Source organism: Brassica oleracea, chromosome C3, assembly GCF_000695525.1.
Source record: "Brassica oleracea var. oleracea cultivar TO1000 chromosome C3, BOL, whole genome shotgun sequence".
Lineage (NCBI taxonomy): Eukaryota > Viridiplantae > Streptophyta > Magnoliopsida > Brassicales > Brassicaceae > Brassica > Brassica oleracea.
In genome coordinates this window covers 25,207,912-25,223,173 of record NC_027750.1, presented here as the reverse complement: position 1 = coordinate 25,223,173, position 15,262 = coordinate 25,207,912, and the positions used below count along the sequence as shown (strand labels likewise).

The window sequence follows — 15,262 nt, the reverse complement described above, 5'->3', positions numbered from 1 at the left end:
CAAACTCCTAAACCAAAGTATTTCATGATTCACTACTTCCACTCATCTTTCTTCAAAACAAATCAATTTTATCATATCTTAATTTATATCACTTAAAACTGTTTATAATTACTTGATTTTTATTTTTCACGCATCAAAATATTTTTTTACAAGATTTATAAATTATTTTTAAAATAAACCGGTACCAGACGACTTACACTTCAGTCGTCCAGACGACTTCCAACATCTCAGACGACTCAGACGATTTACTAGGGCTATATTCGTAAAAATGGCTTCTGTTTTTTTGTTTGGTCACAAGGGGCTGAGCTGTAATTTCACTAGGCTTTTAGGTTAGTTTTGCATTTGATTCAAGTTTGGGTATAGGTTTGGGGTTAAAATCAAGTTGTGGGTTAGTTTTGGTAAAAACCCCTATATTTTATTCTTATTAATTATTTCCTCCGTTTAAAAAAATACATATTTTAGATTTTTCACACATTAAGAAAACACATTAAAACTTGATTGTAAATGGATTGTTTTTTTGTGAATAACAATTTTCCATAACTTTTTTAGCCAAAAGAAATCCAATAAATACCATTAACTTTTTTGAAATTTACAATTTTTCATTAAATAATACATTGAAAAAATAAAAAATTTATCTTTTTGAAAAAATTTGCGGAACTTTATGAAACGGAGGGAGTACTTAATAGTATAGCTTGAAGTAACCTTATATGGTAAATTGAAGAGAATTTAACATATATAATCAGTTTAGATTAATAATGATTATAGTTTATAATTGATAATGATCATCCCTTATTACTTAGAGAATCAAATTCAGACTGAAGCTCATGTTTTCCCTAGGTTCTTTTCTTCATTAATCTATATAATTTATTTTTTCCGAAACTCAAACCTAAAATATTCTAATGTAAAAATATCATTGAAGCATCTGTTCAACCAGTTTCCACATTTGAGACTTGAGAACAAGTTCAATCAGAAGAATGAAACAGCATTGTTTGCATAAATTTGAAGTAACGATGCAGAATCATCGGTTATTTGGCTTAGAACATTACAAGATAAAACTAAAAACAAAATCTTTTAAAACAAAACTATGGTAAGTGTTTTTTCATCGTCATCATATCACCAAGAAAGTAGAGGTTTAATCAAAACTGGAACTTGATCTTGCAGTGTACTCAGCCACTAGTTTAGAAAAAGAAGAAGACTTGTTCTCCAGCAACTTCACCGGCGAATCATACTCCTCAATGATCCCTACACATATAACAAAAAACAACTCACTCCCTCAATGATTTCTTCATAAAAAGACATGTTCTATCAAATGATTTGAAATAGTTTCATGAGACAAACCATTGCTAAGAAGCAGAACCATGTCACTGTCAATAACCGAGGATATCCTGTGTGCAATGGTTATCACTGTACAATCTGAAAAGTGTTCTCTTAACGTTTTCTGAATCAGATTGTCAGTTGCAGTGTCAACAGAAGCAGTAGCTTCATCAAGAACCAAGATCTTGCTTCTCTTGAGAAGAACTCTACCAAGACACACAAGCTGTCTCTGACCCATGCTCCAGTTCTCTCCATTCTCACTCACTGACGAGTCCAGCTTTAGATCCTTCTTCCTCACCTCATCTCCTAGTTGGCACTTGTCAAGAGCCTAAGAACACAAATGAATCATTACTCAAGACTGAACAGTTTCTTACTAGTTAAAGAAAGACAGAAAGAAACTAAGCCAACACACCTCCCATATTTGATCATCAGTGTACTCTTCAAGAGGATCCAAGTTACTTCTCACAGTTCCTTCAAACATGGTTGGATCTTGAGGTATAATACTAAGTCTCAAACGCAAGTCATGCAACCCAATGTTCAATATATTCACTCCATCTATCTTTATTTCTCCAGCTGAAGGCTCAACAATGCGGAAAAGAGTTTGAATCAAAGTCGATTTCCCACTTCCTGTCCTTCCAACAATACCTGTTCTTAACCCTCCTTTGAATGTGCATGTTATTCCTCGCAACACTAGTGGCATATGTGGAGCATAACGGACCTAACAATGTGTCACATATGGTTAAGAATGCATGAAATTTTATATAATATTTCTTATAGTTTGTAATAGCATTAAAAAAAAATGTAGCAAGTTACCTGAAGATCATGGATGTCCACTTGTCCACGTGAAGGCCATGATTGTTCAGGCCGGTTTGATTCTATCACAAGAGGTGGTTCACTAGGAACACTAGCATACTGAAGAATCCTCTCTACAGATATGATCTTGTTCTCAAGATTACAGAGAGTCCATATCAGCCAAGCTTGCAGGGTATTCAAACTGAGTCCATAAGTCACTGCTAGTCCCGCTAGGCTTGGATCAATCACTCCAGTAGGTATAGATATCAAGAAAACAAGTGAGAACGCAAATGTGAGCGAAGATAACATATCAAGGCGGAAGCAAAGCCATTCCATTGCTCCAGCTGAATAGAATTTGGGCCTAGAGTAACCATCACTAAGCCTCATGTTGTCGGCACGGAATCTTGATTCTTGATTGAAACTCCTGATGGTTGTTGACCCTGAGATCGTTTCAGCAAAGTGCTGAATAAGTGGGGCTTTGCATACTCCAACTAAACGTGAAAGCTCTCTTGCTGCAGCTATGTAATATCTCTGCAAAGTTGAAAGATTATTATTTACAGAATCAATCTTTATTGACTACTAGATTAGAATGAGAAAGTACCTGATACCATATGGAGGCAGCAACCACAGGGATGAAGACAAGAAAAACAAGCCAAGAAACTTGAGACATAACCCCAATGATTCCTATAAGCTGAATGACTGTGATAGCAACTAATCCGAACTGATATGGTATGTCCAAATCCACTGCAGACTGGTCTGTAGAAGCCTGTAACACAAAAGAAATGATCACTAAATAAAATAGAGATATATAAAAATTATAATATAACTAGTGTCCAGAGACGTACTCTATTCATGATTCTTCCACTTGGAGTTGAATCAAAGAAAGACATCGGCGAGCGGAAGATACAGTGGTGCATCTTATGAAACAGTTCAGTAGCAGTCTTGTAACCAGCGGTGACAAGAAGCGTGGCTCTAACGAGAATGCATACGGAACTTCCAACGGCTAAAGCAACATAAACAATCATTAACGTTGAGATGTTCACAGGAGCTTCCACATCTTTAGAAACAGGAGTAGCCCAAGCCATCCAGTAGTTGCTTCCAATCTGTAGAAGCTGAAACAGAACCTGTGCCAACACTATGAAAGGCACAAGAGCTCCTCCATAGGCTAGTGTGATATATTTCCAGTATACATCCAAAGCAACGCTACCTTTCTCCCTCTCTTCCTCTTGCACAAGCTGTCTTTTGGTCTCCTCAGTGTCTGGCTTATCGTTCTTCACATCTTGACTTTCTTGTTTCCCATCAAGACCAATAGCATCTTCTTGGCCGCCTAAAGCTGGTTTCTCAGAGACAGAACTGGCATCAACAGAGCTAACTACTGCAAGAGCCTCCTGATGAGCACCTATAAGCTCCATGAAATCAGTTCCAGAGCTGAGGATGTCATTGTATTTTCCAGCTTGGCTGATCCTTCCATCTTTCATGACCTGATGAGACACAAGACAAATGATTCCAGATGATTTCACTTATCCTCAGTGACACAATATTGAAAAGATTGAAAAACTAATACATTTCATAAAAAGTGTCATTTTGATATATTTTCCACAAACTAATAAAATGGTCAAAATGCATTTATGTTCTTAATAAATTACATAGTGTTTTTGGTATAAATAAAATTATGTATAAGATCAATACATTTTACAATTAATTATTAATTACATTTGAAATTTTAAAATAACATGAAAAAAATGTCAAAATGAAACTGTTTACGAAACGGAGAGAGTACTATTAATTATTCACATACCAGTATAAGATCAGCAGCAGGTAAGAACTCAACTTGATGAGTTACATAAATAACTGATTTGGAAGACAAAAGCCCCAGCAAAACTTCCTGTAAAGACAATAATAATGAAACTCAGTAAGCTGCAGTTAAGAAAGATAAAGACACACACTAATGACTAAGTACCTTAAAGAGATGTGACCCTGTGTGAGCATCCACGGCACTAAAAGGATCATCAAACAAGTAGATATCTGCATCTTGGTATAGCGCACGTGCAATCTGTATCCTTTGCTTCTGTCCACCACTCAGATTAATGCCACGTTCTCCTATAACAGTCTGATCACCAAATGAGAGTATCTCCAGATCCTTACTCAAAGAACATGCTTCAACCACCTTTTCATAACGTTCTCTTTCCATAGCCTTACCAAACAAGATGTTCTCCTCAATAGTACCACTCTGAATCCAAGGAGACTGTGCAACGTACCCTTTTGTTCCACAAACTTTAAGACTTCCAGATATCTTAGGCACTTCTCCTAGTATAGAAGAAAGCAAACTTGACTTCCCAGAGCCAACAGTACCACAAACTGCAACCTTCATCCCAGGAAGGACCTTGAAGCTGATGTCTTTTAAAGTTGGGCTTTCCGAAGAAACATCCCATGATAAAGTGCTGTTTCTCACTTCCACAGCTATGTCTGAACCTCCTTGAGGAAGCGTCTCCACAACGTCTGGCTGTAAGTTGTCTAGACAGAGATAAGACGCAATCCTATCAAGAGAGACTTTGGTCTGCACAACCATGGAGATAGTGTCTGGAAGATTGTAGATAGGCTCTTGCAAGATCCTGAACGTTGCAAGCGCTGAGAGTATCTTACCAGACTCAAGTGGGATGCCAAGAAGTATACAAGCACCAAAGGTGAACACTGAGACCAAAGTAGGAGCTCCCCAGAAGACAAAGCTTATAACAGCTGAGTTATACACATACTTCTTCAACCAACCTTCCTCAGACTTCCTCAGATCAAATATCTTTGACAGAAACTTCATCTCCCATCCTTGAAGTTTGAGTATCCTCATGTTCCTCAAGATCTCAGATGTTGACTTCATCCTGTTGTCCTTAGCTTCCATTAACTTCTCCTGGAACCTCTCTTGCATCCTCCCAAACGGGAAGTTCACTAGCATTACTAGAATGGTTGCAATCAAAGCTGCTACCGAAGCTAATCCAAGATTCCTATACAATATCCACAGAGCTAGACCGACTTGTAGCAAAACCATCCATGGATCATGCATGTACCAACTAAAATTACCAATCCTCTCAGCATCCACAGTCATTAAGTTTATAATCTCACCGCTTGTGCGTCCTTGTTTCGAATGGCATGAAAGAGTCAGACCCTTCTCGTATATCATCGCCACCAATGAAGATCTCATCCTGATACCAACCTTCTGTAGCCTAAAGAACCAATGTCTCTGAGAGAGACACTCCACAAGCTTAGCGAGAAAGAAAGTGATCACCAGCACATACCCTTCGTTGTTGTACTGCCTGCGTCCGTTGAGGTATTGGACGAACGTGTCGATGAGCGCTGGTCCAACGTATGACGCCACCGTGTAGATGAAAGCAAAGAACGCAGTCACTAGAATCTCCCACTGAGATGAAAAGAACAAAGCTTTCATGAGCTTGAAGGTTGTCACACCACCACCACCACCACCATCTGATGATGATTCAAGCATGGTCCTGAACTTCGGAGCTAACCCAACTACACTGTCGCTATCATGAAGCTGAGGAACGTCTTCAAGGTCAAGGGGTTTCTTGTTTCCGATCTCTATCAATGGACCCATCCAAGAGAAAGTCATGAGACTGAGAAGACCAGCTCTAGAGTAAGGAGTAGCCTCATCACTCCCCACACCACCACCAACGGTTGAATCTCCATTCAAGAGAGGCTCTTCCAAAACTCCATTGCTGTTGTTGCCTCCTCTAGCTTTCTTGAAGAAAGCTACATAGCAGAGAAGCAAAGCGCCGCTAAAAGAAACTATGTCGCACACTAGAAGATGAACTTGACTCTTGTCTACCACCACAAGAGAGTAGCAAGAAACCGCGAGATAGAAAACTAACCAGATCCTAAGCAAAAGTGGAGACTTTCTCATCTCATAATCACTGCAACGATGCAAGGACAGCGACAAAACTCCCCAAGAAACCGTTGGTAATAGAAACATGAGGAGAGACACTAACTGCTCTTCATCTAACCAATCACTCTCGTACCAGTAGAAACCACTCAAGGACGTCAACACGAGGTCAAGGAGAGACAGAACTAAACTACAAAACAGAACCGACTTGAACCCGAACCCTCTCTTATCTTTTAACCTCTCCGTAACAGAACCAAAACCATTGTTTCTCCCCCTAACCCATGAACAAAACAGAACCAGCAACAACACTCCGTGCAAGAAAACAGAGACACATCTAACGAAAATAGGTTCCATAAGAAAAGACTTAGACCCCGAGAGTGACAAGAACGTTGTTAGCATACCGTTAGCCTTCGTGGAACCAAGAAAGCCCATAACTTTGCTCTTCTCTCTCTGTGTTTCAAATGATTTGGTTTCAACGAAGGAGTAAGTACTTATACAAGAGTTGATGTAGACAGTAAAGCTTGGAGAGCACGCTCAAGAAACTACGAAGAAAGGAAGCCAAAACGTTCCTCTCTTTCTCAAACCCCACTAGAGAGGAGAGGAGAGGATACGGCCACTTTGGTGGCGAAAAGGGTTCTTCTTTCTTTTATTTCATCGCTTTTCACGGATCTTTATTTATAAACTTTCACATTTTATTTGTATTTAAAGTCATTCACATGTTTGTATAATCAATTCTTGTTGCAATTGTTAGCCTATAACAGGATTTGTTTTATTTTTCTTTTTTTTTCCCTATTTTAATGACGTGACATGATTTGTTCCGAATTTTGTTAAAATAAAATTTTCTAAAGTATACACATTTATTAAAAATTTAATAAATGTTTATAATTTAATTTATTTTTTATTTTATTATACACTTTTCAATAACTTTACACCAATGAAATTTAATCAATTCAAATATTCTCAATTAATGTTTCTCAAAAGTATAAAAAAATACCTCATCAATATAGAAAATCTATCTTTGTGGAACAAGAAAAAAATCTAAAACATCTTACTTTCGGGAACGGAGGTAGTAATAATTAACTTTATTATTTACCTAATAATCCATTTTTTTCCGAACTATTATGTTGACTTTTCAACTACGTTGTTATATTTGTGTGACACGTAAGTTTTGCTTATTTTATAAACGAAGTTGTCGTGGAAAGTGCCAATTTCGACTCCAACAATTTCAATCGTGCCAAATACGACCTGAATAATTGATCAGTGCCAAATACGACCTCAACTCAATTATAATTCAAAAAAACTACCCGAACTTCTTAAAACGTGCCTAAATATACATTGACTCTAACAAAAGTTAGTCAACCGTTAACAAAATAAAACGACGTCGTTTTGATATACGTGGAAAAATGCCAATTTCGACCCCAACACTCTCAGTCGTGCCAAATAGGACCCGAACAAATGGTTAGTGTCAAAACCGACCTCAATTTAATTATAATTTAAGAAAAACTACCTGAACTTCTTAAAACGTTCATAAATCTACATTGACTCTAACAGAAGTTAGTCAACCGTTAACAAGATAAGACGACGCCGTTTTGATATATATATATATATATATATATTTATATTTAAAAAAATATGTTCATTCTGGAACTCAAACTGTGTTGTGATACCCTTTTAAATGGGCACACTAGCAACTAGATAAAAGTAACTTTTTGAAATACTATTACAAATTTGAAATTATATAAACTATTATTATTCTTCATCTTATCCAATTTAAAATTTTGGTGACAATTTTTTCTGATTTATATAAATACAGTAACATGTTTTTTATTTATCATATCTTTAATAAACTTATATCTTACTAAAATATAAATAATAAAATATTTATTATTATACGATCTTAAATATACTTAAAACTTTGAATTTATTTATAAAATTTTCTTATATAAATTATTTGTAATTTTTAAACTTAAGTTGAATTTTTTTTATTTTTCAAAGGTAATATTATATATTTTGATATTTTGTTCAATAATATTAAGAGGCCTTTTACCTTTCTTTCACTAAGATATGTTATACAAAATATTAGAAATATTAAACAATAACTAGAATATATAAAGTAATCACCAAAGTTTTAAATTGGATAAGATGAAGAATAATAGTAGTTTATGGGGAATTTCAAATTGTAATAATATTTCAAAAAATTATTTTAGTTTAGCTGTTAGTGTGCCCCTTTAAAAGGATATCCCGGCACGGATTTGAGTCCCGAAATGAACATATTTTAAAATATATATATATATATATATATATATATCAAAACGACGTCGTCTTATCTTGTTCTTATCTTGTTAACGGCTGACTAACTTCTGTTAGAGTCAATGTAGATTTAGGCACGTTTTAAAAAGTTTGGGTATTTTTTCTTAAACTATAATTGAGTTGAGGTCGTTTTTGGCACTGGCCATTTGTTTGGGTCTTATTTGACACGACCGAGAGTGTTGTGATCGAAATTGACACTTTTTCTCATATATCAAAACGACGTTTTATTTTGTTAACTGTTGACTAACTTCTGTTAGAGTCAATGTATATTTAGGCACGTTTTAAGAAGTTCATGTAGTTTTTTTGAATTATAATTGAGTTGAGGTTGTATTTGGCACTGATCAATTGTTTGGGGCGTATTTGGCACGATTGAAATTGTTGGGTCGAAATTGACACTTTTCCCCGAAGTTGTCCTTCATGTGGTTGGAAATTTTATGATTCAAGCTTTAATGTTCTTCATCTGTCATGTACACTGTTTAGTCTGCCTTCTTTATGTCACATTTATATATATACTATGTTTTTAGTTAGAATTCTGACGCACTAATAATAACATAGTACTAACAATACTATCCATTAACAATCGTCAATCGGCATCGTTACTATCATATGGTAATCATTGTGTACAAACTAGTTCTTGATCTGTAAAAGGGAAGAATAAAATGAAAAAAGTAAGGTTTTTACGGAATAATAATTAACATTTGACATATATTTTTGCCATTTTTCATGTAAAACGAATTATCATCCTCTTTAATGTAATTCGACAAAAGAAAAAGTGAAACAGTTTACAAAAGTATAATACTTTTTTGACAAATTTTGAAAGTATCATGCTATACTTTAAAAGTAAAGTTACTAGATCGATTATTTTGAAGACTTTATCAATAGTCACCACAAATTAGTCCACCACTTTAATTAAAAGTTTAGAATATTTGGGAACTTGTCTCATAGTGCTAAGTGCACAAATTTCTTGGGGAGAAAACCAAAGAGATACCTAGAAGATTGGGCTGCACGTAAGTAGAAAAGTCTCTGTGTTTTGTCAGTCAATGAATCAAATACTATATGCTCTCCTTTCCTATTCATAATGACATTTATTACATGGTCAGTGACCAAAGATACCACCAAGTCCACTAGTTTAATCATATAAGGGCATCTTCCTCACGAAAATGAATTCTCAAAATCAACACGATAATAGCACTACTATCTAGGCCTAGGCATCCGGGTCTTCGGATCGGATTCGGGTCGGGTATTATCGGATCCGGGTCCTAACAATTTAGACCCATATAGGTACCTATAACTTTTCGGATCGGTTCCGGGTCGGGTTTTGTCGGGTCCGGGTCGGTTCGGGTCTATAATTTCAATACCCGTAAAATATCCAAAATTTTCGAGTATATTTCGGATCCGGGTCGGTTCGGGTATTTAGGACCCGAAATAGACCTGAAGTACCCGAACTGGACCCAAAAACTCTAAAAATATCCGAAGAGCCGCAAAAATACCCAAAAATTTATCAAAAATCAGACCCGAAAACCCAAAATATACCCGAAATTTATCCGAATACCCAGATTATATTTTCTAAAAATCTAAAATTTCACCAAAAACCTACAATTATACCCGAAAATCCAAATCCGAAACTTTTAAAAAAATCCGAAATACCAAAAATATACCCAATTACCTAAATATACCTAGTATATATAATTATTTGCGGGTACTTCGGATACCCGAACGGGTCTCGGGTAGGACCCGGACCCGAACCGAGACCCGCAGATCCAAAAAAAAAAGACTCAATAGGTACATCAGCTTTTTAAAACATTGAGAAGTTACTATCTCAATTAATGAAAAAATTGAAGTACCAATCAAAACATTTTATTCATACACATCATAAAATTGTTATTGTCCACCTGTTTTTCCATATTCTTTATTTCGTCAAAAAATATGTGTTTAATAATGCTGATGATCCCAAAGCGCTATCTTCCTCTCATGCAAGCGAAGACGGAGTCATTAAGGCGACACAAATCAAAGCAAAGATCTTTAAAGAACTATGATGGGTCTTAGGATCATTAAGTGAATTTGTTATATCTTCTACTAGTGGTATTCCGGCGCTGCGCGCCAGATTCGTATGTGTTAATGTTCTAATGAGTTCAAAATTGTTTTTTTATCCATTTTGATAGTGGTTAATGATAGTAGTGATAGTGGTTACGTTTTATTCGCGCTGAATGTTTGTTAAGTTTATGACATAATATTTAATGTATATATTGTAAATGAACATTTGTGCTATAGGGTAACAAATGAACCTATACAAACTTCATTTCAGGTATTTCAATTCGTCTTGTTGTCAAAACCATACCTTCAGTTGCATAAATCATCTACATCGCTATTTTCTTAATATATTTATATAATATAAAATATTTTAAACTGTAATGAAAATATTTAAATTATTAAATTGATGTATTGAAAGAGATAACTAATCATACCTACTAAAAGACTTTTTTGGCAAAAAGGTACTAAAAAATTCCTAACTTATAACATTTTTTTTCTAGGTATTTTAGTTTTTTTGTGGACCCTGCATCATGAAGTTAACTTTCTCTAGCTCCATCCACTCTCTTTTTCTGCAAAAAATAACATTTGTGAACTCCTATCCTCCTGGTCTTTTGAACATGTATTTGATATGCCTCATCAATTAGCTTCATAAGCTTAGGCTGAGGCTGTTTTTACTTTCCTCAAGTTCCATCAAACGAAGAGAGAAGAAATTTGGTCAAGTGGCCCAAATAGATATTGCCAAAAGAAAGTAGCATTCGAACATATTTGTGAAATCCCTACGAACTAATTGCAAACCTATCAAGATAAAAACATGTGTGCTAATAGTAAGGGTATGATGAGAAATCTTCTCTTTTTTTCCATACGCTTAAATCATAATAATCACACATCACAAGCTTTTCTAAAACTGTGAGTCAAAGATTATGCGAGCATCAATAAATCTACATCTAGGAGCTCAAAACTGAAAATAATACAAACCTCTATGAGAAGCAATTTTTTGTCCTCCAGTCTAGAGACATCATTCAGTGTAATTTCCACTGATTTGTTAGTCTCTCGAACGATCATTTAAAATGACACCCATAAACGAAACACATGTCTACATTGAGACAACACCTCGAAGTTTGAAGTTTATCCTGTGAAGAAGATGACTGGTTTATATTGAAAAAAGAACTCGGCGCTGATATATAAGTGTTTAGTTCATGATTTCTTGAGCAATTTTTACATTTCCACTCTGTGTTTAAACCACATGATCACGCTTTCATAAGTTCTTTGAACCGATCGACGCGACGACGCATGTGATGAATTTTCTCTGCTTTACGGGGCTGGGTACTCACTGCAATCTGTTTCTTGGGAAATATAAGCTGAACCAATACAACACCTCCCCGCAACCAGCTTCTTTCAATTGAAGGAATGTAAGCCTACGTAAGCCTAGACATAATGAGCAAACCAACTCTTTTAATTGTCTTATTAGTATTTCTAAGCTACAAACAATATAAAGAAGTGTGAGTTTTTCTTACCTGGTCTGAAGACGTGAAGCATCTAATCATGTTTCCACCAATACGTGTGATTCCCTTATCACCAAGCGGCTGCAAAATCACAACCTAGCAGAGAGAAAACTAATATATCTTGTCACACAGTCCACAAAGTGTCATTGATTCTACAACCTATGAAGTATAGCACTCAATCCTCAACAGACCTGTGTATTTGCATGTAGAAATGGTAGCTCTGATCTCCCATGATATAAAGAGAAAGACTGGCCAAATAACCTTTTGACAAAACAACCAATTTTTTTGTTCATGTTAGATAAATGCATATTTTCGCAGAAATATAAACTGGAAATTGGTACTACTTACATGCTTTAGATTTCATTACGCCTTCTTACATCGATCCTTTGATCAACTTATCTAGCAACCATCCCGATTTGCATAAGGCACATACCATTGTAGACAACAACCAGAGACTTGCAACATGTTGCTGCCTTAAGATATTTCCAAGCCCTGAGAGCTTGGAGAAGAAGCGCTCGACTTGCGCGACGGACACATCGCCGTGGTAGTCACGCCAGACGCGAACACGGCCTTTGATATCGAGCACAATCAGCTCCTGCCATGGTTTTCTTCTATTTCTTCTCAAAACGCCACAAACACAATCCAAAAAAGGGGCTGCAACTGCAAAAGATGAAGGAGGGAGAGTTGAGGGCCCAAAAAGTGCAGATAAGTGACGGATGTAATGATTCACACAAACCTAACATAAATGAAACTGAATCATATCAATCCTAGAGGGGTGAACCGAAAACATTACTTTCTCACTGTCCCATCCTTTATGATGACTAATATCACAACATTAGAAGAACCAAATACGTAATATTCAAAAGAACAACTCACAACTCAACGAAATAACACTGTTTTTATAATGGGATGACAACTTGAGTTTCTATCTATATTTTGTGAAAAAAAAGTATCTGTCATTTTCTGGATCTACGTTGACTTCACTATTCATGTTTCCAATATACCACTTATTAATTAAAGGGCACAATGCCTTTTCAAGAAGCTCCTTTGCAGCAGACTGTTTCTCATTTGATTGGTATTTCCTATCTTTCATAGTTGTTTCCTGATATAAAATCCTTGATTTCTCTCTTCTACTAAGGTTTTGCATTTGGGCAACATTCGTTTACCAACGATTGGAAAAAATTAGGATATAAAGGGGAAAAATTAAAAAAAAATTGTATAAATACTTACCAGATTTAAGATGAGGTAGGGAGTGTTCGATGATAGGAGGTGCTCCATGGCGGTTTAAGACAGTAGTCAAACGATACGATAGCAAAGACAAACGTATAAGAGATATAACAGTTTCCATTTTTACTTACTTGATTCGACTTTACAGAATCTGACATGTGAAACTTCCAAGCGTCCTTGTTGAAGTAAATCATGTAAGTATATTGTATGGTGAAAAGCTTTGATTGACTTTGATTGATGTCTCGGAATCTCCTCCAAAGCTCTCCGAAACCAAACCGAGAACCATTGCTACAAATCGAACGGTTAGTTTCAATCCATAAGAGCCGAAAGCTCCAAGCACCTATTTCCAGAGATCGTCGACTGAATCTGAGGGAGATGATCTACAGAATCGTCATAGAATTGAGGCATGATTCGGATCTTAGAGGGCATATGAATACGTTTTTATATCAGGTAGAGGACATTGGAAAGGCATGTGAATACATTTTGGTATTGATCTTAAGTGAGCTGAAGAATCAGGAGGAGTTGGCAGGTGTCTAAAGAAAGCGTTACTCGCCGTCGCCGTTGAAAGCCGAAGAAGGGAATCTTCAATCATCCCTCTGGGTCACGATAAGCAATCCTGAGGAAGAATGTCACAAAAGCTATATGGGCTTTTCTAAAATAATAACTAAACTCAATAGTCCCGCATAGTGCGATTTAATAAGACAGCGAAGTTCTGCGTTTTGTTTAGAAAGGAAGAGAACAAAGTCTGGTTTTTTTTCCAGGAGAAACTGATGACGTGACAACAAAGCCGCCCTTTCCATAGTGACGTGGACAACCTAAAAAGACAGATACTTCAACTTTATAGTTATAGATTTATCTTTCATCTTCATTGTTTTAGGCTGAGAATGGGGAGCGTAAAAAACAGTGGGAGATACGCAGGTGGGGGCCGCCCGCTTTTTTTATCCATTCACAAACAAAACTTGCAAAGATAAAAATGATGGGTGAAGCACAAGTGGTCCAATATTATTTTGTCTTTTAGCCAAATAGATGGAGGAACCATCATTATCAGATAAAGGGAGTGGGTTGAGTGGAGCATAGCATGAGTTTATTCACACGATTCAAGATTCAAGATATAACGAAAAAATAATATTTTTTTTCTATAAATACACTGTTCTAATACATGTAACATTTGCATATCATACAAAAAATAGTCTTTACTTCTATCGCTAGAGTTCTATCACCGCAAAGCTTATTGCGTAAAGTCTCTTCTCCAAAGATCAAAGATCATAAGGTTTATCCTCCAAAGTTTATGAGGTATATATTCATATTATATTATTTATGTGTACTTGTAATTAGTTATATTTATAGAAAAGAACATTAGTTGCATATTTATTGGTAGCAAAGTTTTACAGTAATATTTATAATTTAAAATAGAAATAATTAAGTAAGTTAATTATAATTATATGATAAAAGACTATTAAGGTTTATTCATTACTACATTGCTATTGTAATATACTCAACCATATAATAACATTAGATTTTAGATTTTATGGTGATTCTTGTTTAAAATTTGTTATAAATTTATTTATAGTTGTGTTACGTATAGAATCTAAGCATTTCAAAATAATGAATTAACGAGATTCAATTAACAAAATCTGATTTGTACATATTAATAAAAAGAACTAATAAAAATGATTGTCTTAAACGTTAGGCCATTTATTTTCTTTTTGGAAATTTGTTTTACAATTGCCCTCAACATAGTTGTAATAACATAGTAACTATTATATTTAAATCAATTAAAACTGTTGTCCAAAATAAAAGCAATTAAAATCTGACTTAATAATCTGACCATTAAAGATCAATTTTTTAAAAAAATTTAAAATATTATATTGTCAATAAAATTTCAAAATACACGTGAAGAAATGATAGTTTTTAGTTTTGATTTAAAAATTATATGTACGAATGATTCATAGTAATGTTAGTATAATAACTTTTTATTTTAATTTAGTTAAGTCAATAACTAAATTAAATATATTAAATATTAAAGTAAATATATGATTATAAATTTATGTAAATAATGTAAAACCTAAATTTATTTAAATTGTGTGTAGTTATGTCGTCATCCAATCGTAGGCAAAGTTTAAATTCTTCAAGACAAGCAGACATCAATCTTCCTAGTGAAACATCAGCTCGGGTAAAATTGTGTTTGTTTGAATTATAG

The 15,262-nt window shown here is 35.0% G+C and overlaps 1 protein-coding gene and 1 long non-coding RNA gene across 6 annotated transcripts; both read right to left on the bottom strand.

The window, feature by feature from the left end:
* Positions 1 to 966: 966 nt before the first annotated feature.
* On the bottom strand, positions 967 to 6,637 carry LOC106335119 (ABC transporter C family member 3). Its single transcript, XM_013773549.1, has 8 exons — positions 4,067 to 6,637; positions 3,905 to 3,991; positions 2,952 to 3,587; positions 2,708 to 2,872; positions 2,128 to 2,637; positions 1,727 to 2,032; positions 1,339 to 1,642; positions 967 to 1,242 (listed from the first exon to the last, which is right to left on the bottom strand). Exons 1-8 carry the CDS (start codon positions 6,422 to 6,424, stop codon positions 1,133 to 1,135), a joined length of 4,476 nt encoding a protein of 1,491 aa, XP_013629003.1. The 5' UTR covers positions 6,425 to 6,637; the 3' UTR covers positions 967 to 1,132.
* A 4,674-nt stretch (positions 6,638 to 11,311) lies between these two features.
* On the bottom strand, positions 11,312 to 13,748 carry LOC106328074. Of its 5 annotated transcripts, none has more exons than XR_001267552.1 (6): positions 13,543 to 13,748; positions 12,840 to 13,442; positions 12,184 to 12,495; positions 12,027 to 12,096; positions 11,848 to 11,931; positions 11,312 to 11,758 (listed from the first exon to the last, which is right to left on the bottom strand). It is a non-coding gene; the product is annotated as an uncharacterized LOC106328074 (long non-coding RNA). The 5 variants fall into 5 exon arrangements; XR_001267550.1 differs by having other exon boundaries at positions 12,840 to 12,968; positions 13,066 to 13,740; XR_001267551.1 differs by having other exon boundaries at positions 12,840 to 12,965; positions 13,066 to 13,740.
* Between the last annotated feature and the right edge of the window lie 1,514 nt (positions 13,749 to 15,262).

Coding starts and splice junctions, on each gene's coding strand:
- LOC106335119 (XM_013773549.1), bottom strand. CDS start 6,424: ATGGGCTTTCTTGGTTCCACGAAGGCTAACGGTATGCTAACAACGTTC. Junction 2,638..2,707: donor CTGCCTCCATATGGTATCAG/GTACTTTCTCAT, acceptor TCAACTTTGCAG/AGATATTACATAGCTGCAGC. Junction 1,243..1,338: donor GGTTCTGCTTCTTAGCAATG/GTTTGTCTCATG, acceptor TTATATGTGTAG/GGATCATTGAGGAGTATGAT.